This window comes from Gopherus evgoodei, chromosome 2 (assembly GCF_007399415.2).
Source record: "Gopherus evgoodei ecotype Sinaloan lineage chromosome 2, rGopEvg1_v1.p, whole genome shotgun sequence".
Taxonomy (NCBI): domain Eukaryota; kingdom Metazoa; phylum Chordata; order Testudines; family Testudinidae; genus Gopherus; species Gopherus evgoodei.
In genome coordinates, this window is record NC_044323.1 from 48,095,707 (window position 1) to 48,121,684 (window position 25,978).

At 44.2% G+C, this 25,978-nt stretch overlaps 1 protein-coding gene across 9 annotated transcripts in view; it reads left to right on the forward strand.

Moving 5' to 3' along the window:
* PPP1R9A (protein phosphatase 1 regulatory subunit 9A) overlaps window positions 1-25,978 on the forward strand; it is a 258,577-nt gene that overhangs the window by 194,650 nt on the left and 37,949 nt on the right. For 4 of the 9 annotated variants that reach the window (XM_030550586.1, XM_030550585.1, XM_030550584.1 and 1 more), the window contains exons 11-14: window positions 67-238; window positions 10,325-10,363; window positions 21,772-21,929; window positions 22,542-22,842. In XM_030550586.1, coding sequence (XP_030406446.1) covers window positions 67-238; window positions 10,325-10,363; window positions 21,772-21,929; window positions 22,542-22,842 — 670 coding nt within the window. The remainder of the gene's footprint in view (window positions 1-66; window positions 239-10,324; window positions 10,364-21,771; window positions 21,930-22,541; window positions 22,843-25,978) is intronic. The other 5 variants (XM_030550588.1, XM_030550593.1, XM_030550591.1 and 2 more) reach the window with 3 other exon arrangements.

A 25,978-nucleotide genomic window follows, 5' to 3' on the forward strand; every position in this document is an offset into this window, starting at 1 on the left:
CTGATAGTCTGGGAAAAAAAAGCATAGTTATTCGTTTTAGCTAATAATTTGATATATTTCTCTTAGATTAGAGACTTGGAAGCTGAAGTTTTCAAGCTGTTGAAGCAAAATGGGAGCCAGGTTAACAATAACAACAACATTTTTGAAAGGCAAACGTCTTTTGGAGAAGTTTCCAGAGGAGATCCAGTGGAGAGCCTAGACGTAGAGCAAGTGTCTTGCCTGGACGACTTAAGTCAAGGTTTGTCTGAACTAGCCTTAAACTCCTGTTAATCCAGTTTGCTGTGTATGAATATCGCAGTTGTGACTTAAGAATTTATAGTAAAGAATAAATGAATATCATCATAATCCTATCATTTTCACCAAAATGCAGCATCTGATAGCGAACACTTTATGTAATATTATTTAGTGGCAGTGCAGCACTGCAGAACAGCTGTAAAATGAATATTCATCAGTAAGTGTAAGTGATGGAGGACTGCTCACCAAGCAGAGGTCATTAATAATTCTTTAACCATCAGTGAATTTTCAGTGGGATTGCCTATAACATTTAAGTTTCATTCCGTGTTTGTGTTGTGACAATAAAGTAGAGGAAGACTGTCATTTTTTTTCTTGTGTCCTATGTCTGTCTTTAATTACCCAATCTACTAAAGATCAGACAGGAACAAAATTGCCAAAATGAGAAAAATATAATAAAATGTCTAATTGTAAATGGGTCTCTTGTATGTACAAAGAATAAACAAATGAGCTGTGTGTATATATCATGTATGTATGCAGGTACTAAATATATTTATCTATACTATATACTGATAAGCATGTACATAAGTGTATATATACTCACTTCTGTGTGTGTGTGTATGTATGTGTGTGTACACAAATGGAAGATAGTACTCAGGCATCTGAACTGTAAAGTTCCATTGACATATCAGGACATCATCTTAACCATGAAAGTGAAGTTCAAATGGTTTGTGATGTCATCAGACCCCTAAAATGTGTTTATATGACCTTAGTAACTGATTTCCTGTCTTGTGTTTTATATATTCAAAGAACATCATAAGATTTTAATAAGAAAAATGTGTTTTTATTAAAGTCATACACAAAATGCAAGCTTTGCCCTTCTTCATGTTGTTTCTTTAATGAACAAAATATTTGTTGTAATTTATAGTTATTTTAAGATAGTTACGGACAGCTCATTCCTGGGGTGATGGGCAGGTGGCATTGGAAGTAACTTAGTCCACCATCATACAGTTTTTTGTTGATCATTTCCATATTGATTAATATGTCATAGTCCAATGCTTTTCTTCACACTTAAAAAAAATCTTATTTCATGGCTGTAATGTCACAGCTTCCCTGCAATTTATCAGGTTTCTCCTCTATAACCCAACACGATTAAGACACAAGTGTCTGGAAAGTATAATACTTATCCCCATTTCCCAATAAATAAGGAATAATCAAATGCACATAGAATAGGAGGAGACCGGCTAGGCACTAGTGCCACAGAGAAGGATGGCATGAGAATTATAATAAATGATAAATTGTATGAGCAAACAGTACAGATTAGAAGCAGACAGCCCAATACTGTGTGACACTCTTGTATTACCGAGAGTCTCCAGAATGAAACCAGTGAGGTAATTGCTCCTTCTTCTTCGAGTGCTTGCTCATATCCATTCCAATTAGGTGTGCACGCGCCACGTGCACGTTTGTCGGAGACTTTTTACCCTAGCAGCACTCGGTGGGCCAGCAGGTCGCCCCCTGGAGTGGCGCCGGTATGGCGCCTGATATATACCCCTGCTGGCCCGCCCGCTCCTCAGTTCCTTCTTACCGCCCGTGTCGGTCGTTGGAACTGTGGAGCACGGCTAGCTGTTCTCCACCTCCCTAGCCTTTCACTCTTGTGTAGTATCGTGTATATAGTTCTTTCATCGTAGTTATAGTTATAGTTAGTGTTAAATTTAGTAAATTGTAGTTCTGTGGATAGTTAGAGAGGATCGGAGGTTTGCCCCTTTTTTCTTCCCCACGGTACCGGAGCTCATGCATGGTTCACCGGGCTTCAAGCCTTGTGCGGCCTGTCATCGGCCGATGCCCACAGGAGATCCGCACGACTCCTGTCTGAGGTGCCTAGGCGAGTCCCACCTTGCGGACAAGTGCCGGATCTGCAAGGCGTTTAAGCCCCGGACAAAGAAAGAGCGGGACAGTCGCTTAAAGCAGCTCTTGATGGAGGCAGTGCTGACTCCCCCATCTTCAGCAATGATTCTGGCACCGGGACCAAGCGTCTCCTCCGCTCCAGACCGCCCGGCACCGCCAAAGGCTTCGCTTTCCTGCCCGGCACCAGCCCGGCACCCCAGCCGGCACCGCTCCCTCTCCCCAAGGAGCAAGAAGCACAGGACTCCTGCGGCACCTACAACTGCACCGCAGTCAGAGCGTGCTTCCAGATCGGACCACCCGGCACTGTCATCCGCCGCGGCACCGAGCGTCGTTGCACCGTCGACTCCAGCTTCTCAGGAGCCATTGAGTCCGGTGCCTCTTAGCTCCCCAGCACGACCTGCGGTTGAGCTCGTTGCGCCTTCCACGCCGGAGACCTTCTCCGTGGTACGTGACCTCATCGCCCTGACAGAGCCCGAGCCGCCCCAACCCCCAGCACCGCCCGTGCGGGTTATCCAGTCAATGGGCAAGCCCACCATGGTGCGCCCACGTTTGCCGGGCGCTACCGAGCATCGGTCCCGATCCAGATCGAGGGGCTACTCTCAGCGGCGCCGATCAAGATCCAGACGCCGCTCGCAGTCCCGGGGCCGCTCCCCATGGCACTGGTCGTACTCGCGGCACCGATCAAGATCCCGGTCACCATCATACTACTCCCGGCACCGGTCCAGATCGCGGCACCGACGTTCCTACCGAAGCCGTTCCTGGCACGGCAGCACATGGCACCGGTCGACCTCCTGGCACTGAGCTGGTAGCAGGTCCCGATTGAGGTACTGCCATGACTCCCGGTACCGCTCGCCGGCACCATGCAGAGGCGAAATCTGTATGCGCAGGGGCCTGGCACAGTCATCGACAGCTCCTCCATGGCCTTCACGTCACTCGTCCGCCTCTTCACATGTGGACAGCGCCTCCTACGGGGGTTCTGATGTGCAGGCCCACCCGGACCATGGACCACCGCAATGGTCCTTTTGGATGCCCTGGGCATACCACCAAGCCCAGGGCGAACCATTGGGCCCAGCACGCTCCAGCCACTCGGAGCACCATGCACTAGAGGCCACAGTCAGCCGGCCTCCCCCCTCGGGTATGGAGGAAGACCCTGCGCATCCCCTGGCACAGCAGGATGCCCCAGAGACAGAGGTCCCTCAGGATGAGGCTTCCGTACAGGAACCACTCCTCCCTGGGTTATCTTCTTCCTCGTCCCCAGATGAGGCGGTAGCGGGCACATCTTCATCAGGGCCCCCGCCGATTGATCTCCGCGCACATCAGGACCTTTTGCGGCACGTTGCCCAAAATATAAACCTTCCTGTAGAGGAAGTCCCTGAAGTGGAGGACCCGGTGGTCAGCATACTCTCCACAGAAACACCGACAAGGCGGACACCATATGGCAGTCTCCGGCCTCCATTCCACCCACAGCCCGCGGAGTGGAAAGAAAATATATGGTGCTATCCAAGGGGTATGAGTACCTCTACGTACACCCCGCCCCCTGCTCGTTGGTGGTACAATCAGTCAACGAGCGGGAGCGCCACGGCCAGCAAGCTCCTGCGCCAAAATCCAGAGAAGCCAGGTGCATGGACTTGCTGGGCTGCAAGATTTACTTTGCGGGAGGCCTTCAGCTCCGTGTGGCGAACCAGCAGGCCCTCCTGAGCCAATACAGCCACAACACCTGGGAGGCTGTCGGCAAGTTTACAGAGCTAATTCCCCAGGACTCACGCCAGGAATTTTCAGCTCTCCTGGAAGAGGGGAAGAGGGTTGCCAGGACCACACTGCAAGCATCCTTAGATGCCGCAGATTCAGCAGCGAGAACGCTGGCGTCGGGTGTAGCCATGCGTCGGATATCATGGCTGCAGGCTTCCGGACTACCGCCGGAGTTGCAGTACACGATCCAAGACCTGCCATTCGACGGGCAGGGTCTTTTCTAGGAGAAAACAGATCCCAGGCTACAGAGCCTGAAGGATAACCGGATTATCATGCGTTCGCTGGGAATGCACACACCCCAGACTCAGAGAAGACCATTCCGCCCACACCCTCAGCACCCTTACCCCCCGCCTCGCCCCAGACAGGACTTTACCCGGAGGTGGGGCCGGCCGAACTGCAGACGACAGTTGGGTCCTCAAAGGGGTAACAATCCTGGTTCCAACAAACCACCGCAGGGACCCAGGGCAAACTTTTGAGGGTGCACCCGAGAGCAGCTTACCAATCCCTTCCCTGGATCCTCTTCATTTTTTCAGCCGCCTCCGCCTCTTCCTGCCGGCGTGGTCCCAACTGACCTCAGATCGTTGGGTCCTGCGCACGGTGGAGTTTGGATACCGTCTTCAGTTTATTTCTCCACCCCACTCCCATCCTCCCTCCTCATCCGTCTTCAGGGACCCCTCTCATGAGCAACTTATCGTCCAGGAGGTTCGCAAGCTCCTGCTCATCGGAGCTATAGAGGAGGTGCCGAAGGAGTTAAGGGGTAAGGGGTTTTATTCCCAGTATTTCTTAATCCCCGAGTCAAAAGGGAGCCTTCGGCCCATCCTGGACCTGCGAGAACTGAACAAATTCATCAAAAAGTTCAAGTTCCGCATGGTATCCTTAGGAACCATCATTCCTTCCCTGGATCCCGGAGATTGGTACGCCGCTCTCGACATGAAGGACGCATACTTCCACATTGTGATTTTTCCTCCGCACAGGCGGTATCTACACTTTGTGGTAAATCAGGATCATTACCAATTCATTGTCCTCCCCTTTGGTCTCTCCTCGGCCCCTCGGGTATTCACCAAATGTATGGCGGTCGTCGCTGCTTCCCTGTGCCATCGTCGTATCCACATCTTCCCTTACCTCGACGACTGGCTTATCCGAGGCACTTCGGAGGCGCAGGTGGTCGGCCATGTCGCCATCATCAGGGAGCTGTTTGCGAGCCTAGGCTTGACCATCAACCCAGACAAGTCCACTCTGGTGCCTACGCAGAGGATAGAGTTCGTCGGGGCATTGCTGGACTCCAACCTTGCGACAGCCAGTCTTCCCCTGCACCGGTTCCAAACCATAGTTTCCCTGGTCAAAGGTCTACAAGCCTTTTCGACCACGTCTGCTCGAGCTTGCCTTGCTCTCCTGGGGTACATGGCCGCATGCACCTTTGTCACGAAGCATGCAAGACTCCGCATGCACCCGCTGCAGACCTGGCTCGCGTCGGTCTATCGACCAGGCAGGGACACCATAGCCACAATCATATCGATTCCACCGACCATTATAGGCTCCCTCGGCTGGTGGACGACGTCCTCCCAAGTGTGTGCGGGCCTACTGTTTCATGCCCCCCAGCTCTCAGTGTCCTTGACAACGGACTCGTCATCGCTAGGCTGGGGTGCACACCTGGGGACCCTGCGCACACAGGGTCTCTGGTCGACAAGAGAGCTGACTCTCCACATCAATGTGCGCGAGCTGCGGGCAGTCCGACTGGCATGCCAGACTTTCAACGCCATTTACACGGCCGTTGTGTTGCGGTGTTCACGGACAACACAATGGCCATGTATTACATCAACAAGCAGGGCGGGACTCGGTCCTCCCCGCTGTGTCAGGAAGCAGTAGGCCTGTGGGACTTTTGTATAGCCCACTCTATTCACCTAGTGGCCTCTTTTCTCCCGGGAGTGCGGAACACGCTCGCGGATCACCTGAGCAGGTCCTTTCTATCCCACGAAGGGTCCATCCGTCCGGATGTCCTTTATTCGGTTTTCCGGAGGTGGGGGTTTCCCCGAATAGACCTGTTCGCCTCCAGATCGAACAGGAAATGCCAGATGTTCTGCTCCCTACAGGGTCGCTCCCCGGGCTCCCTGTCGGACGCGTTCCTCATTCCGTGGAAGGGACGTCTTTGTTACGCTTTTCCACCCTTCCCTCCCATCCACCGAGTCTTGATCAAGGTCCGGAGAGACAGAGCCCACCTCATTCTGATCGCTCCGGCTTGGCCGCGGCAGCCCTGGCACACCATGCTGCTCGACCTGTCCCTGGCGGACCCAATTACCCTACTTCCTTGGCCAGATCTGATCACGCAGGATTTTGGCAGGATGCGCCATCCGGATCTACAGTCCTTCCATCTGACTGCATGGCTCCTGGCTGGTTAAGCCAGTCCGAGTTGCGCTGTTCTGCAGCAGTACAACAAGTGTTGCTGGGCAGCAGGAAGCCTTCCACGCGTTCAACCTACCTCGCGAAATGGAAGCGCTTCTGCTGCTGGTGCAACCAGCACGGCCACACCCCACACTCGGTACTAGTCCCCACTATCCTGGACTACATGTGGTCTCTCAAGCAGCAGGGATTGGCGATCTCCTCTCTACGTGTTCACCTCGCGGCTATATCCACCTTCCATCCAGGCGAGGCTGGCAAGTTCGTTTTTTCCCACCCCATGGTGTCAAGATTCCTCAAGGGCTTGGAGCGACTGTATCCTCACGTCAAACGGCCTACCCCTACTTGGGACCTGAACCTTGTCTTGACCAGGCTCATGGCGCCCCCCTTCGAACCTTTAGGCACATGCTCACTGCTGTACCTGTCCTGGAAAGTGGCCTTCCTACTCGCTGTCACTTCAGCTAGACGAGTCTCGGAGCTTCGGGCTCTGACCGTGGACCCTCCGTATACTGTATTCCATAAGGACAAGGTACAGCTGCGACCGCACCCGGCGTTCCTCCCTAAGGTCATCTCCGCCTTTCATGTTAACCAGGACGTCTTCCTGCCAGTCTTTTACCCAAAGCCGCATTCATCCCGACAAGAGCAACAGCTCCATTCCTTAGATGTCCGAAGGGCTCTCGCTTTCTACATTGAGAGAACCAAACCCTTCCGCCGTTCACCGCAATTGTTTGTGGCAGTGGCGGAGCGCATGAGGGGCATGGCAATCTCCTCTCAGCGTATCGCATCCTGGGTGACGTCCTGCATCCGGTCATGTTATGACTTGGCCCACGTTCCTGCGGGGCCTCTTACCGCCCATTCTACCAGGGCTCAAGCTTCATCTGCCGCGTTTTTGGCCCATGTCCCCAAACAGGAAATCTGCCGCGCGGCCACCTGGTCTTCTGTACACACCTTTGCATCACACTATGCACTGGTCCGGCAGGCTAGAGACGACGACGCTTTCGGCGCAGCGGTTTTACAGTCCGCAACGTCTCGCTCCGACCCCACCGCTTAGGTAAGGCTTGGGAATCACCTAAATGGAATGGATATGAGCAAGCACTCGAAGAAGAAAAGACGGTTACTCACCTTTGTAACTGTTGTTCTTCGAAATGTGTTGCTCATATCCATTCCAGACCCACCCTCCTTCCCCACTGTCGGAGTAGCCGGCAAGAAGGAACTGAGGAGCGCGCGGGCCAGCAGGGGTATATATCAGGCGCCATACCGGCGCCACTCCAGGGGGCGACCTGCTGGCCCACCGAGTGCTGCTAGGGTAAAAAGTCTCTGACGAACGTGCACGCGGCGCGCGCACACCTAATTGGAATGGATATGAGCAACACATCTCGAAGAACAACAGTTACAAAGGTGAGTAACCGTCTTTTTCTACTGAATATTGGCTAGGCCTTATTTGGGATTTCAGTGCCCATTGAAGTCAGTTTGCGTTCTCCATTGATGTTTGAGCAGCACTTTATAAAAAAATAAAGTAGACAAAAGTGAAGGCAGTTCAGAAATGATAGAAAATCTTGCAGTTAATACCTCTGAGGAAATATAGAAACATGGGTCATATTCAGTTTGGAGGTGATAGAGACTCGATAACTCTCAACAAACTCATAGAACTGTTGTAAGAATACAAGGAATAATTATTCTTATCAATGAACAAGGGACAGAGCAAGAAATTAATGGGACTTAACCAGCATTAAAGGAAATGTGTGTTAAATTTAATTATATAAAATACTTTAACAATAAGCATAGTTAAGTGGTCGAGAAAGCTATCAGGGAAGGTTGATAAGGCCTCTTTGCTAATGATGCTATTATGCAGACTTTAAGAAGTTAAATCTATCCTGCAGTGACAGATAGGAAGGTGAGAAGGGCTAAAGACACACTAAAGGTCATTTCTAACCCAAACAAAAATGATCCTATGAAAACCCTTAGTACTGGCTTCCCAAGACCATACAGTAGCCAACAGTTGCAGTGCATTCTGGACCAGTTCCTGCAAAGTTCTGAGTGCCCTCAACTTTTATTGATGCCCACAGGATCCTTGCAGGAGGAGCTCAGCTTTTTGCAGGATTGAGTCGTGTGAATGAAATGCAAGTTCCTGATCAAATAGTCATTTAAGAGCCACTGATGGTTAATTATACAGATAAATCTTGATTTTACGAAAGTCACAGGGGCACTCGAAACTTTTGTGTAATGAAGGAAGCTGCTGCTGCATGAATATTAAATAATATTAAAGTCTAGTTCAAACAAAAATTCTCTTTGGATAGAAGAATGCATTGGGTTACCTGATGTGTTGATTTTTGGCAGACTTACGAACATTTTATTGATATTTTAACAATTGTTTCATGAACACAAATTAAATATTTCTCTGCAAGCAAATCAGTCTGAATTATTATGTTTAATATAAGATTGTCCTGCTAAAACTGTTCAGGCACATTGCAGAATTCGTTCCCACAAATCAGAGTTTGTGCACGTTTCTTTCTAGTAAGCATTTATGACACTGAAATCTCTGAAATTTACAAAAGCACTTATCATTACAAGAACTTTTATTATCGGGGGTAGCCGTGTTAGTCTGTGTCCCCAAAAACAACAAGGAGTCCAGTGGCACCTTAAAGACCAACAGATTTATTTGGGCATAAGCTTTTGTGCATCTGAAGAAGTGAGCTTTTTATCCACGAAAGCTTATGCCCAAATAAATCAGTTAGTCTTTAAGGTGCCACCGGAATCCTTATTGTTTTTTAACAACTTTTATGTCTCCCAGACAGCCCATTATATGTTGCATCAGATATTTACAGTCATATTTTTAGTGCAACTCTTGACAAAAATGTGGTTTGGGTCAGAAAACTGGCTGTGTAAAAAAGGTCCTCTTCTGAAAAGTATTAAGCATACTTGCTCTCTGTGTGTCTGCATCACAGCTGCATATGTTGCTGACAAAAAATGAATCTCTACAGCTGTCATTACTACAGAGCCAATACAGCCATAGATGTAGAGCTGAAATCTGTTCTAAAGCACCTGCCATCATTGTAACTTAGTACCACTCCCTAAGGCTAAAATTTTTCAACTTGGTTGCTGAGATTGGATCAAATTCTGTTGGGAAAAGAGACAAGCTTTTGAGCTACCCAGAGCTTTTTGTCAGGTACTGGAAAGGTACATGGCTACAGCACTGCAAACAAAACTGGGTACAGAAAGTTAGACATCTGATTCCATATTTAGGCACCCAATTAATTGGTTTGCCTTTCAGAAGGGCTGAACACTCACATATCTATGGTCTTAATAATTATGTAGGTAAAAATAGGAGCTGTGGCTGCTCAGTAGAGCTAAGCAGAAATCCAATTTTCCCTTTCATGGGAAATGCCGCGCTTGCATTTTGAAGAGGGGGAGGGGAATTTGGAACAAAACGAAAACAAAGAATTTTAAATTTCACAAACTTAATTGTTTTGTTTTGTTTGGTTTTGGACTGATCGCAATGTTTTGTTCCAACTACAGCGTTAAAAATTAGCTTTTTATAATATAAAATTAAAGGAATTTCTAAACAAAAAAATCATTTTGAAACAACAAAATTAACATGTTCCATTCTGAAAATGCTGAAATGGAACTTTTCAACGTTATTTTGAAATGCTTTGGGTTTTTTTGTTTTAAATGACATTTCAGTGAAATTGACACATCTGCAAAATTATTCATATTAAGCAAAAAAGAATTTTACACTCGAAGATTTTCAGATTCCAGGCTGAGTTTGCAGTTTCCAGGCTGAGTTTGCAGTTTTGACAATAAAAAACAAAAAATCAATTGTAAATTAAATAAATATATAAAAAGTGTTTGTGGGCTTCCATATTTCTTTTCACTCAATGAATTCCATATCCGTGTCTCTCTTCTGACTATACTCATGTTTTGAGGGTAACTTTATGTTCTGAGGGAGGATCTACTTTTAATAATGCCATTCATGTGTAAGCTTTTTAAGAAAACCACATCTCTTGTGTCTAGTTTCATTAACTAATCACCCTATGCATATTCACAGAAGGAGCTGTTAAGGGTGGAGATCCTGATGATGTCTTTGGTGAGTGCTTCTCCAGAGCAGCATTCTGTGATATGCAGTGTATTGTGCAGTCTTTGTGACAGTCATGTGGTGAGGTACACTCTTGTGTTTTTAATGCTTAGAACTGTAATTCCATGAGTGTGACAAATACAGATGAATCGCCAGAATTATAATCCTGTACTTCTTAATATGTGGCTAAATCCTGAGATACTTGCTCAGTTTTTACTGAGTTCTTAGGCAAAAGCTCCAGAGGCATGTCTTCACTAGAAAATCAGGTTGTGTAAGAACACAACCTTAAGATATCATATTAATTCACATGATGTTAAATGTGATTTTTAAATCAGTTTAGGCAGTGACATATTTAGTATCATCTTTGCTGGTCATAGATAAACTCTTCCTGAGCCGTAGGTTCCAGGTCGTGATCTAACACACCCTAATTTTGACAAAACCTCACTTATGTTAGTGGAAATTTTGCCTGAATAAGAAAGAGTAAACATGAATAAAGATATCAAGATTTGTCCTCTATTTTGCCTTCGTGTGTGTGTGTGTGTGTGTAGTAGTCACTGGAGTTTGAAGAGTATGTATCTGTCAAAGAAGATGCATACTTAAATTTGTTCTTAAATCCCAGAAAAATTACAGAGTCTGATATCTTTCTTTGTTGTGATGGTCAGTGAAGTGTATACTGAACAAGAGACCTGAACTATTTATAAATGACCTGGCAGGATATAAATGTGAACAGTTCAGTGTGTCTAAACTAGCTATGCTGATTTGTTTTTCACTTTTCCCTCATCACCACGTTTGCTGTCCTAAACTGTTTGGTTTGCAGTTCTCTCTGGGTACCTGTTGCATAGCTTTTCTAGTTCTTGTCTGGAGTTCTCCACTTTTAGGTCTGCACGTGTCTGTGCATTTTGTGGCCCTCAACATCCAGTGTGCCCATTCTCATGTAGCTATGCATCTTGGTCCACGGACATTTTCTATGGTTTGTCATTGTAACACTCATGGTTTGTAGTGAGTGCTTCTCTCCAGCCTTTCAACTGCTCTGAGAGTCTTCACAAAGGTTTCTTGGTCATTGTGGCTCATCTTCTACAAGTATGAATAGTCATTTCCCCTACCTGGACAACTGGATCCTCGAGGGTCATTCCTTCCACACCATTCGTTAGCAGCCAACAAGCTAGCTCTCTTCCACTTTCTGGGTCTTTGGCTCAGTGCAAAAAAATCTGGACGCCTGTCCAGGGCATCAACTTCATTGAAGCCACCCTGAAGTCTGCAACTTAGAGAGCATACCTACCCACAGACAGGTTTCCCATGATGTCCAACTTCATCTCTACACAACAGCAAAGCCCTCAAATCAGAACAATGTCTGTCTTCAACTTTTAGGACACATGCCAATCAGCGTTTTTGATGCCTCCAAAGCTGGCTCAGAACTGTTTATGTTCCCACCAAGCACCATTTGTCCATGCAAGTATCTATCCCTCAGAGAGTCTTTGACTTTCTGAGTTGGTGGTAGGACCCCCACAAGATTTGTGTGGGAGCGCCATTCTTGTGTCAACTCTTTAAAAAGATTGTTGCTACTGATGCCTAACTGTTAGGTTGGGGAGCTGACTTCCAGGACTTAACAGTGCAAGACAAATGGATTCCCCAGGAGTCATCACTATACATCAATCTGCTTGATCTCAGGGCAGTTTCAGTATACTTGGCATCATTTCCTACCCAAGATCAAAGGTCATTCAGTCAGGGTAATGACAGACAACAGAGCAGCCATATTCTGTATATACTGCCAAGGAAGAGGAAGATCCCAATCCTTAAATCCAGAAACCATAAAACTTTGGAATTGGTTGATATCTGACCAAGTCAACATCTCACTGGCTTACCTACTAGATCTGCAAAACATCATAGCAGACACTCTGAGCAGACATTTCTGCCTAGACCACACATGACAGCTGAGTGCTTTGGTAGTTCAAAAGATTTCTCTCTTCTGGGGCATTCCAGGGAGAGAACTCTTTTTGATGCTGCCCACCATGAAATGCTGGCGCATCTGTTCAAGAGGAGGACATGGTGACATGTCCTTGGAAAATGCTGTCCTCGTTCCTGTCCTTGAATATGATATATGCCTATCCCCCAATACCATTGCTTCTTAGGGTCCTCATCAAATTAAGACAAGAAAAGATAGTAATCATTTCTCATACCACTGGCCTGGCTGAGCCAAGTATGGTTTAGGGACCTGAGTCACCTGTCTCTCTGGTCACCTTTTCATCTCCCTCTGACAGCAGACATAGGAATTGGGCACCATAACCCATTCCAGGCTCTCCTCACTTCATCTCAAAGTCTGGCACTTCAATACTCTGGGGCTTAGAAAGAGTCTGTTTTCTTGAGTTACAGACTGTGCTGTTGAACAATAGGAAACCTTCTACAAGACTTACCTGCAGAAGTGGAAGAATTTCCAGTATTTTTGGTATTGCTCATCCTACCACTGAGACATTCATCAAGGGCTGGAACAATATTTTCCTTAGTGTTAGAGAGCCTACTCTGCTTTGGGACCTTACTCTGCTTCCTGATGCCTTGTGGAAAACACCCTTTGTACCCACTGGGAGTTGTTCCCTTCTCCATTTATCCTTCAAAATCTCATCTCTCATAGCCATCACTCCAGCCAACAGGATAGAGGAATATGGAATGCTTATGGCTGATCCGCCATACATAATATTCTGCCAGGACAAAGTGATTCAGTGACCCCATCTTCACTTCCTACCTAAGTTCTCATTAGACTTCCACATCAATTCAAGACATTCAATTACACTGCTCTACAGCCAAAATGCTTCTGAAATAAATGTAGTCCAACTTTACTAATTCTGGGTCACTGAGAACAAAAATGATGCTTAAAATTGTTGATTGGCTCTAGTTTTCAAGATATGCTATTGGGTCAGTATATACGACCGTTGACTTGGGAATGGCAGAGGATAAGTGAGTTATAAAGGGAAGGGATCTCAATTTAAACCAGAAATGACTAAAATACATCTATGACTGGGTTTGGACAGGACTTGCTTTTTAGGCAAAACAATGAATGATGCAATCTGAAGCTGGTATTGCGTCATACATGATATGAATTGCATCATATTATTCCTAGAAGTCATGGATGATGCAATCATAACGAAGCTTACATCACTCTGCTGAAAAAATTGCCCTATATCAGCTCTAGAAATCATACAGTGTCGTGTGCTCTCTTATTTGTCAGTGTTTGATTTTGCAAAGGGACACATTTCAGTTTAGCCAAAGTGAGCAGAGATGCCTCGTACTTGTGTGAACAGTGCAGATAACTTCTACTATGTTTGTGGTGAAGTGACTTTTGCATCACAAAAGCGCAGAATAACCACTATGGTTAAGAAAGCCTATCGCCTTTCTTTTGGCTGCAAAATTGGAGATCAGGACAAGAGGTGGGCCCCACACATATGCTGCATCACTTGTGCAACAAATCTTCGCCAGTGGTTGAACAGGAAAAGGAAATCTATGCCTTTTGCAGTGCCAATGATTTGGAGAGAGCCAACAGATCATACCAGCAATTGTTACTTCTGCATGGTGCCTCCAGTTGGGAAAGGTGTGTCAAAGAAGAAAAAGTGGACTGTACATTATCCAAACATTCCATCAGCTATATGCCCAGTACCCCACAGAGAAGACTGCCGGTTCCTGATGCACCAGAATCATTTTCACTTGAGTCAGACAAGGAAGAGGATGAAACTTCTGGTCTTGAACCATCAATGTCACAGGACCCACATTTTCTCCCATCCTCCTCCTCTGAACCACACCTCATAACACAAGGTGAACTGAATGACATTGTCAGGGATTTGGAACTATCCAAGAGTAAGGCAGAGCTGTTGGGCTCCAGACTACACCAGTGGAATCTCCTGGCAGGCTATCAGGGCAAATGGAGCCCATCAGTGCTTGCAGACTATTGCTGGACAGTGACAAGAGATGCTCCATTTAATGAATACAAGAGACAAGCCTAGAAGCGCCGAGTAGACACTGAATAGGACTAAACTATGTACATAATAGTTTTTTGCCTTTTGTTTCATAATAAATTTTATTTATATAACCCTTTTGCTGACTTTTAAAGTGTTACATAAACAGGACAAGTGAAATATTATCATGTAAAGCAACCATAAACACATGAAAAAAGACCTAGGTTTACAATTTATGATTAAAACTCTACTATCTACACAATATACATAGACATAAAATGTAAAAATGTAGACATTAAATATCTTAGAAACAGTAGCCAATCAGTTATTTTAATTGTCATATTTGAATTCAGCACATCAAAATACATAATAAATATCACATTTTATCTCTGAAGCAGACAGCTTCTCAAAAATTGTAGACCAGTGTTATTAGTATTTACCCAAACCTCATGCTTCCAGGGAATAAGCCAGTCTCCACACTCTTGATGTAAGAAGAGCCATTACCTTCTATCTCGACAGGACTAAACCACTTAGAACCTCCCCTAGATTTTTTGTTGCCTTTGCAGAAAGGCTGAAGAGAGCCTATGTTTCTAGGCAAAGACTATCTAAATCGGTATCATGTTGGTCTGTTAGGAAGCTTCTTGGGTGTATCCTTTGCCTAAGCTGATGGCCCATTCTGCCAGGCACCATCTGCCTCTACAGCCCTACTTAAGAGCATACCTATCACAGACATAGCCAAAGTTGCTACCTGGTCATTTGTGCACACCTTCTCTCGGCACTATGCATTCATGCTTCCAGAGCAAATATAGTCTTGGAGAGGGCTGTTCTCTGAATATACTGAATCTGTCTCTTCAGCACCGTCCTCCATAATTGAGGCTCTGCTTGGGATTCACTTGAAGTGAAGGATCCATAGGGACAATAATGCAAAGGAGGAGAGGTTACTTACCTATACAGCAACTAGAGTTCTTTGAGATGTTTTGTCTCTGAGTGCTCTGCTGCCCTCTCTCCTTTCCCCTTTGCTTTGGAGTCTTTGCCTGCTGGACATCAGACTTGAGAAGGAACTGGAGCAGCAGCGGTATGCTTCTCCCTATCTGCCCTCAGTCTGGAGCACATGGAGATGTAGAGCACACATGCTCTCCTGAGGACATTGCTGGCAAAAATCTCTGATCAGAAGGATATAGACATGCACACACCTAAAGTGGAGGATCCCTAGGGACAAAACAGCTTGAAGAACTCCAATTACTGTACAGGTAAGTAACCTCTCCTTCCTAACACAGCTTGCAGAAACACTGGATTTGGGGAGATTTTGAAAGACAACCAGCTGCTAAGGAACTGCAGCAGGCATTAGTTGAGCTGTTTCCCTCCATGCTAGCACTAAAACAGTTCATGTTGAAATGGTCCTTAGACTTGAAAGTGAGCCTAATGAAAATGTTTTTTGGAGCAAACTAAAGACAACTGGAGTACTTTGGTATGAAGTGTTTTACAAGCTTTCCTTGGGGTTAGAAAAGTTCATATACAAAAGTAAATTTCTTTAGAGTAGGCAAGGCCAATGGGACTGCTTGTATGAGTCAGGGTTTGCAGGGTCATGACCTTCATTTATACCCTTGAAATCAAGAGTGCTCTGATTATCACTTCCAAGACTATGTGACTCTGTAAGTGCTTCATATTACCCCAGTGTTTGTAGAAGGTGAAATTTTCAACTAGCTTCATAAGTTTGCTTATAATAGGAGGAGGAACCCAACCCACTGTGTGGTTTATTTCAGAGAAGTGCACAAAGAGTTATATGGCTGACCTTGCTTAATGTTACAGCTTCAGTGCGACTTGGTGCTAAGGATTGCTTTTTACCCCTCCCCATGGGATAGCAATAACATCTCTCCCGCTCAATCAAATAGAGCATAGGAAAATGAGGAGGTGATAACCTACTTGAGATCACTTGATAACTTTGATATTTCCAGAGGTTAGTGCAATGTAACCCAGTATAGGAAGTCTGAAAATCTGTTGAAAAGCTTTGAGGCAATTCACTGTAGCTCAAATCCTGTGGTCCTTAATCAGATTGGAAACTATTATCAATCTCAGTAGGAGAGTGCCTGAGTAGAAAAAATTAGTTAAGTACCTCAGGATTTGCCATAAGAACAGCCATACTGGGTTAGACCAAAGGTCCATCTAGCCCATTATCCTGTCTTCCAACACTGGCCAATGCCAGGTGCATCAGAGGGAATGAACAGAATAGGTAATCATCAAGTGTCCATATACACACACAATACTTTAATAGTTGCAAGCTACACAGGTGCTCAGTTTTCTTTTTTTCACAATAAAAACTAATATATTGAGTTCTGTGTATATAAAATTTTTGTGTCTTGTTCAAGAATTGCACAACTTGGCCTCTGCTGATCTCTGATCAGCCAAGGTTGGAATAGGAACCAGTTTATCCGAGCCAAGATTTCCACCTGGTTACTATCTAGTTGTACAAGAAACATACATTTAATTACTGTGTTATGAATGCTGTGGTTATTGTCTGTCTTTATAAGCAGATCAAGTTTGGAAGTTCCCCAACTTGGCTATGCAGACTTGGAACTTGACCCAGAAAGCATCTCAGTAATTGACAAAACCACAACTCTTGCATTGTACATACAGAAGTATAGTAAGCTTGTGGGTTCTAATACAGATTGTGTTTGAGAGATTAGTGAGGAGAGGGAAAATTGAAACTGTAAGGAATTTATTTTCTTTCTTGGCATGCAATAAGAGAACAAATTTTAAAAGATTGATTGCATCTTATTACTCTTTCACAAAATGTTTAGCAGCAAAGAATCCTGTGGCACCTTATAGACTAACAGACGTTTTGGAGCATGAGCTTTCGTGGGTGAATACCCACTTCTTCAGATGCACGTGGTGGAAATATCCAGGGGCAGGTATATATATGCTAGCAAGCAAGCTAGAGATAACGAGGTCAGTTCAATCAGGGAGTATGAGGCCCTGTTCTAGCAGTTGAGATGTGAAAACCAAGAGAGGAGAAACTGGTTCTGTAGTTGGCAAGCCATTCACAGTCTTTGTTCAATCCTGAACTGATGGTGTCAAATTTGCAGATGAAGTGAAGCTCAGCAGTTTCTCTTTGAAGTCTGGTCCTGAAGTTTTTTTGCTGCAGGATGGCCACCTTAAGGTCTGCTATAGTGTGGCCAGGGAGGTTGAAGTGCTCTCCTATAGGTTTTTGTATATTGCCATTCCTAATGTCTGATTTGTGTCCATTTATCCTTTTCCGTAGAGACTGTCCAGTTTGGCCGATGTACATAGCAGAGGGGCATTGCTGGCATATGATGGCGTATATTACATTGGTGGACGTGCAGGTGAATGAACCAGTGATGGTGTGGCTGATCTGGTTAGGTCCTGTGATGGTGTCGCTGGTGTAGATATGTGGGCAGAGCTGGCATCGAGGTTTGTTGCATGGATTGGTTCCTGAGCTAGAGTTATAATGGTGCGGTGTGCAGTTACTGGTGAGAATATGTTTCAGGTTGGCAGGTTGTCTGTGGGCAAGGACTGGCCTGCCACCCAAGGCCTGTGAAAGTGTGGGATCATTGTCCAGGATGGGTTGTAGATCCTTGATGATGCATTGGAGGGGTTTTAGCTGGGGGCTGTATGTGATGGCCAGTGGAGTCCTGTTGGTTTCTTTCTTGGGTTTGTCTTGCAGTAGGAGGCTTCTGGGTACACGTCTGGCTCTGTTGATCTGTTTCCTTATTTCCTCGTGTGGGTATTGTAGTTTTGAGAATGCTTGGTGGAGATTTTGTAGGTGTTGGTCTCTGTCTGAGGGGTTAGAGCAGATGCGGTTGTACCTCAGTGCTTGGCTGTAGACAATGGATCGTGTGATGGGTCCGGGATGGAAGCTGGTGCCAGCCTGAAACATATTCTCACCAGTAACTGCACACCGCACCATAATAACTCTAGCTCAGGAACCAATCCATGCAACAAACCTCGATGCCAACTCTGCCCACATATCTACACCAGCGACACCATCACAGGACCTAACCAGATCAGCCACACCATCACTGGTTCATTCACCTGCACATCCACCAATGTAATATACGCCATCATATGCCAGCAATGCCCCTCTGCTATGTACATCGGCCAAACTGGACAGTCTCTACGGAAAAGGATAAATGGACACAAATCAGACATTAGGAATGGCAATATACAAAAACCTGTAGGAGAGCACTTCAACCGCCCTGGCCACACTATAGCAGACCTTAAGGTGGCCATCCTGCAGCAAAAAAACTTCAGGACCAGACTTCAAAGAGAAACTGCTGAGCTTCACTTCATCTGCAAATTTGACACCATCAGTTCAGGATTGAACAAAGACTGTGAATGGCTTGCCAACTACAGAACCAGTTTCTCCTCTCTTGGTTTTCACACCTCAACTGCTAGAACAGGGCCTCATCCTCCCTGATTGAACTGACCTCGTTATCTCTAGCTTGCTTGCTAGCATATATATACCTGCCCCTGGATATTTCCACCACATGCATCTGAAGAAGTGGGTATTCACCCACGAAAGCTCATGCTCCAAAATGTCTGTTAGTCTATAAGGTGCCACAGGATTCTTTGCTGCTTTTACAGATCCAGACTAACACGGCTACCCCTCTGATACTTGACAAAATGTTTAGTTTGCCAAAATATTCAAGCCTCTTTCAAGTGAAAGATATAAAGAGCTTTCTAGAAATACTGCAATTATGTTAACACAATTTGTTGAGAGAGTCATGTATTTAAGCTTAAGCTGACTAGTACCCTTTGTTCACAAGGCTTTTTTGAGCAGATCACCTTTGAGCCCAGGTTTGTCTTTTGTGAAAATGTAGCTGTTTCTTTGTTCTGTTGTTTGTGAAATGTTATTTTTGAGCATGTGCTCCAGCTATGGTGTAGGTCAGCCCATGGTTGAGGGAAGAGAGAAGATATGAAAGGGCAAGCCTTCTGTTTCTATTTGAAAATTGGGTTGATGGAGTTTTGTGGTAGGCAGGCACGCACATGTGTGTAAGGGGAGGTGGGAGATGAGAGGGTACTGGTACCTAGTTCTTTTTATCTTTGTTAATAATCATGTGTCTGTAATCTCTTCATATGGACTGTTGGTGAAATTCACCCCTCCCTGTAAAAATCCCAAGTGTTAAGGCTTTGTACAGAGAGGTAGGTAGGGTGGCGGAGTTCACCTCCCCAACCTGCATTCAGCCCTCTGTGGTAGCTGTCCTGTTCTGAGGGGTCAGACAAGTACTATCCTGCATGGGCGTTTTAGGCCACTTGCTCAGCATAATGGCAGATCTAGGAGTCCTTCTCATGGCCCACCTTCAGCAACTCCTTTGTCAGCTTTCAGCATGGGCACAAAATGCCCCTCCATCTCACATATGGGAACACCTGTATGAACTTTCCATCTGTGCCTCTATCCTACGAGGCCAAAGCAATGTTTCCAAGGTGCAGAGTGCCTTTCATAGACCCTCCTGTGTTGATTAATTTCATCCTATTTGCGCTGTCATGATAAGGCTCAGGAAATGCCTTTGACATTTTCTTGCATGGAAATTGTATTTTGAACCTCTTGAGGTTTTCACACACAGCTGTCACATTCACTTGCTTGATGACCTTATAAAGTCATTTTACTGTGGGAAAGGTCAGAAACAGCTCCTGTAAGTGGCTAAGGAGGTTGTGGTAAAGTGATGATCAGAGTGAAGACTGCCTTCTCCAGAGTCCTGCTACAGAACTGTAGTTTGAGGAGAAGCTAATGACACATGGTTACGTGAAGATGAGGTTGTCTTTGTATTGCAGTAACCCTAAATCCCCATTGTGCTAGGACCGTTGTTCTAGGGTGCTGGTGGGTTTGTTTTGTTTGGTTGGTTGGTTGGAGGGCTTGGTTTTTTTGGTTTTTTTTTGCTTTAGAAGGCTTCAGATGTTTGAAAGAGTTCTGAATGAGATGGGGAAGATCCAGTATGATGATGAGAGGAGCAATTCTAAAGGGGGCAAGGAGGCATAAAGCAGCAGCTGAGGTTGATAATGGTCCATTAAGAAAATGCTTTTGTTCACAGAGCGGATGGGAATGGGAATGGGAATGCATGAGCCATATTTGTGTTGTCAGACATAAATGTGGAAACCAAACTCCTTCAATCTCCAGAGAAAGACCAGGATTCCTCCTCACGCCACCTCCTTTCTTTTATTAATTTGATTAATAAATTGCAACTCTCAGATTTGTATTACATACCAGCAGGAATTTAAAAACAATCTGATCAATCAGATTCCTCATTTCATAGAACAGATACACAGATATACTGTGTATACACACACACAATTGGCTGAATCCCTGGAAAGTTTTGCAACATGGAGAAATGTCTTCTTAGAGTTTCTTTTAAAAACATAAGTGCCAAATTCATAAGTTTTATGTAGGTTAGACTCATTTACACTCACTCAGATGTCATTTATGCTCAGATACCATTAGCCTGTGTTTATACCCACACATGAGGGAGCAGCTTCTTTCCTGAGCCAAGATCAACTTGGCACAGGACACCATCTGTTATGGCTTTCTTAAGCTGCAGAGGCCCTGATAGAATTTAGAGCAGCTTATAGGCTGCTGTAACTTGAATCAGTTGGAAATGGTCCCTAATAGCGATGATCATATGCAAGCTATGAGCTGAAATAGTTGAGAAGAGATGCAGCCTGCTTCTCCCTGTCATCATCCTGCTCCTCTACCTTTAGGTGGCTGGGGTGAGCAATTGGCAAACCCGAGCTCCTATGCCAGTTGAAAATTCCCTCTTCCCATAGAAATTATTAATAGATGAGCTGTGGCCAGGTTCAGGCCCTTTACAGTGCTCAGGTGGCTATAAAGGACAGGCCAGGGGCAGGTAACTTGGCCCTGTGAGTCTAAATTGGTGTAATTTATTTGTCAAGGAGCTGGAAGAAGGTGTATATTAAAGATGGGTGAGGGTTACTTTAATATATGCCTTCTTCCTGTTCTTAGTTATGTAAATTACAATGATGTGAACTTCCTTGCATGTGGATAGAGTGGGTATGAGGGAGTCTAAGTTAGTGTAAGTAGGTCTAGTTTACACCACTTTACGTATCACTTATGTATTTGGCACCATGAGATGTTTCATTGTTTTGTATTATAACTATTATATTATGTTATAACTGACTGTTATGACTTTACAAAATATTGCACTGATTTACTGGGTCTAATTTTTCACTGTGTGCAACTTTGTGCCTAATTTCTATGCACAGTTACTGAAATTGCATTTGTAGATTTGCTAATAGCTTATGCAAATGCCTGGCTTTTTGTACATGCATATCGTTAATTTGTGCAGCCAGTTTCAGTGATTGCACTTGCAAATAAGGCATGTAAAAGTGCATGCACGTTTGGACATACATTTGCAGATCAGGCCTCTGTGTGTAATCTGACAAGAGTTAAATTGCTAATTTTATCCAAGGAATATTGTTATTAAATATCTTTGAATCCTGTTTTCATAGATTTCAATGAAGCAGTCCCAGAAACAGAGAGGCTGGACTCCAAAGCACTGAAAACTCGAGCCCAGCTTTCAGTAAGGAACAAACGGCAGAGACCTACTAGAACAAGGCTCTATGACAGTATCAGTTCAACTGATGGAGAGGACAGCCTTGAACGAAAGGTGAGAAGGCCTTCCCTTTCTCTTATTCATAGGATAATGTGCTAGATTACTCTTGTTATTTGTTTCATCCTGTATCTTCGTCCTTTCATTTTAGTCTAGGTAGAATGTATTCATCTGTGGCCAACATATTCTGAACAGTCTGAACAGTGTGCAAGCCGTGTCACCTTGGAGGCAGCACATCTGTTTTTCTCACAGGAACAGCAAAATTCCTGTCTTATTTTCATGTATTATGCTATTGTTGTGAAGGTCACTTCATTGTTTTCCCCATTTGAACTAACAATGAGCACTATGCTTAGCGGGTCATTTAATTTATGTGGGAGGAGAAGCGAACTCGAATCCTGCATTTGTTTATTTCTCTGTGCGAATGACAGTTAATTTAATATCTACTCTTTGATTTTGCTGATCCTGACTCTTGAACCTGTAAGCAAATTATTAGTATGAAACACATATGTGTGATATAAAAAGTAACAGTGTGACTTACTAGAACATTGCTTAAAAATATAAAGGCTCCACAAATTGTTGTTAAATGAAAGGATTGCATGTTCAAAATAAATGTTGCTCTGATTGGTTGCTAAATGGCATAACTTGCTTTATAATCTCTTATACCCACAGCCTTCAGACAGTTACAGTAGTCCCATGCACATTTCAAAATCACTTCTGCCCATATGTGTGAGAGCATCCTCACCAGCATCAGATTCTGGTGCTTCCTCCCTCTCCCCAGTGGCTAGCAGTGCAGCCTTCTCATTTGACAACGTAGCTGAAAACCAAGAAGGAGGGCAGCAGCACAAAGGAGGTGTGCTTTCCCATTATGCTCGGGGAGATACTCCACTTTCCTCTCCTTCAAAATCCAGTCACGGTTCTGAAACATCTCCTTTGCATCATCCAACCAACAGGAATGTTTTACAAGACAAAGGTATAATTATTTTTTACAAATGAGTCAGTGCGTCGCTTTGCTCACTTACGTTTATGTGGTGCACTCTTCTTGTTTTATTAGCACTTACGTCTCTAACAGGCCCTGTAGACACCTTGAAGTCGGAAAATAACAATTATCTTCATTTGGTGGTAGGTGGAAGGGACACAGATTAAGTCAAGACAAGAATTGTTTCCTCTTTTTCCCCTCGAGCTGGTTGAAAAAAGGAGGAGGGAAATCACAGAAGTATTTTGAAATTTTTATGCCACATTTATTTTTTTAATTTGGAAATTTAAAAAATTCAGACATTTGTCAAAATTCAAAATGTTTCAGTCAGCTCCATATACTTCCTGAGTAGAACATACTGGACTAGTGCTTAAGAACATTCTTCAGTGTTTATATTGAAATCCTGAGAGGCACTTTAATAAAACTGTTAGTAACTCAAAATGTGTGGGTTGGACATTGGTACCTGTGTTTCATGGTGGAGGTTATATGGAGAAGAGCATAGCATAGATGTTGTAGTTTTGTTAATAGATGAGGGGCTATGTTGTCTTCTGGATTAAGCAAGAGACCAAAAACCAGGAACTCCTCTGTTCTAAACTCAGTATTTCTTATTGCTTGTGAAGCTTTAACCAAATCATTAGTTTTCTAACTCAGTTTCCTGAGATGTAAAATAGGGATAATGATACAGTGCATTTTTATATAGCTCACGCAGGTGTTTCAAAGATTAGTTTGGTTGTGCTGCTGTTTGAAACTACAGTGTAGTACAAAGTACTACTCTTTTTCCAGCTCCAGTGTAGTGCCAGTGTGTCTGATTTAGGCATTTTAACTCATAATGTCTCTCTTTACTTAGATCTGGGCGTTCCATAATCATTAGTGAAGCAAAACTAGCATTAATGTCAATGGGGATTCTGTCCAATAAGGACTTATGTTGGGACCTTTAACGACTTCATAAAAGACACTCACTGAATTAAAATAACTACAAATAAATACTCACTCTGGTTTTGTTGATCTCCTGCTGAAAATTTTTGCCATTGTTTTATTAGGAGTCAAGTTTTTCCCCATCATAATATGATAGACAATAAGGCCCTCTCCAACAGATTCTTACCAAGATACTGGGTTTGGAAAAGGTGAACCCTGATGTCAGCATTCTGACCTTGACACCAGAAATTCCTCTTATATATCCCTATTTATGGTACTCTAATTGTGGGATAGCTAATACATTGGAGTAAAATTCAAAGCTTGAGTGCAATGTGTCAGCTGATAAAAAACTGTAGTTCTGTGTAAATGTGTTCATTGGTGAAATCATAAGTGCTGCATGACCTCAGTGAAAATCGCATTTGATGAGAACTTGACTGAAACTGATGGGTTTAGATCTCAAAATCTAGTGGAATGTACCCTTGCATGGTAAACCCTCCTTCATTCAACTATCAGAGGGGTAGCCGTGTTAGTCTGGATCTGTAAAAGCAGCAAAGAATCCCGTGGCACCTTTGGCCGTGCTACATCGGCCAAACTGGACAGTCGCTACGGAAAAGGATACATGGACTCAAATCAGATATTAGAAATGGCAATATACAAAAATCTGTAGGAGAACACTTCAACCTCCCTGGCCACACTATAGCAGACCTTAAGGTGGCCATCCTGCAGCAAAAAAACTTCAGGACCAGACTTCAAAGAGAAACTGCTGAGCTTCACTTCATCTGCAAATTTGACACCATCAGCTCAGGATTAAACAAAGACTGTGAATGGCTTGCCAATTACAAAACCAGTTTCTCCTCCCTTGGTTTTCACACCTCAACTGCTAGAACATGGCCTCATCCTCCCTGATTGAACTACCTCATTATCTCTAGCTTGCCTGCATATATATACCTGCCCCTGGAAATTTCCACTACATGCATCTGACGAAGTGGGTATTCACCCATGAAAGCTCATTCTCCAAAACATCTGTTAGTCTATAAGGTGCCACGGGATTCTTTTCTCCTCCTTCATTCCTCACTATTGTCCTTTTATATGTGTTTAATTATACAATTAATTGTAACAGGGGGATTTGAAGCCCACTCAGTGCCCCCTCCCCCATTGTAGGTCCTGGAACTAATCTATATTTTAATTGATACAGAGGTGATATGCTTTTCCCACTATGAACAGTGTTCTGTGGGTAACCAGAGTATAATGAGTACTGGTATGTTAAAATCAAAGTAGAACAAGTTAGTTTCAGACAGAAGCATTTGCATTTAATATGTTCTCCAGTACAGCGATATCCTCAAGTGTTTAGCAGCCAGTGTTCCAGTGACTGCTTTATAATAGCATTTAATTTATTATTAACTAGTCTTAAAAATTCTTATTGTACAGGAAATGGGCCAGTAACTAAACACAGTAGATTCTCTTGTTGTGTTTGTGGTGTGGATTGAGCTGGGTTTGTTTTAAAGACTGAGAGTACTCATGTGTGCATGCACACTGCTGTGCATGTAAGTGGCTAATGACTAAACCTGTAATATTGCACCATTCTATATTCTCTGGTTAATGAACATGGCACCTTTCAAGTATTTGTCTGAAGTGTTATGGAAAGCCATAGCTCTAAACAGTTACAACATAATGAGAGAGATTACATTCCAAAGTTATTTTAAAGTTTCTTAGTTTTTTAGAATAGTTCTAGCTTAGATTCTCTCTTGGGCTGTGACCATTTTTTACAGCAATACAGCATCCCAACTCTAAAGATAGCAGATGTGCTTTCTGACGGATCCTCTTGTGCTGTAAAGCTACTTCTCCTACCCTACTGCTGCTGGCGTAGGAAGTGTGGTTCTGGGAAGAGGTAGGCCTGGACGTCTCTGTCAGCTCCTTGGTGCTGTTAGCTGTGGATGTGAGTTAGAGTACTGCTTTCCCTGAATTACACTGTGTACTGCTTGGCTGTAGCTGAAAATCTGGGCTTTTGTTTACAAAGCACCCCCCTTCAAAATTACTAGGACTGAAAAACCAGCCAACCAAAAGCCACTTAAAGTAAGATTAAAACATTAGAAAAATTAAACAAAATACTAAAAAGCCAAACAACATGATCAAAACAGATTATCAAGGAGACATTCAGTCATAGGGGCCAATTACACAACTGATGTGAACAGCACATCTCCAATAACTTAAATAGAAT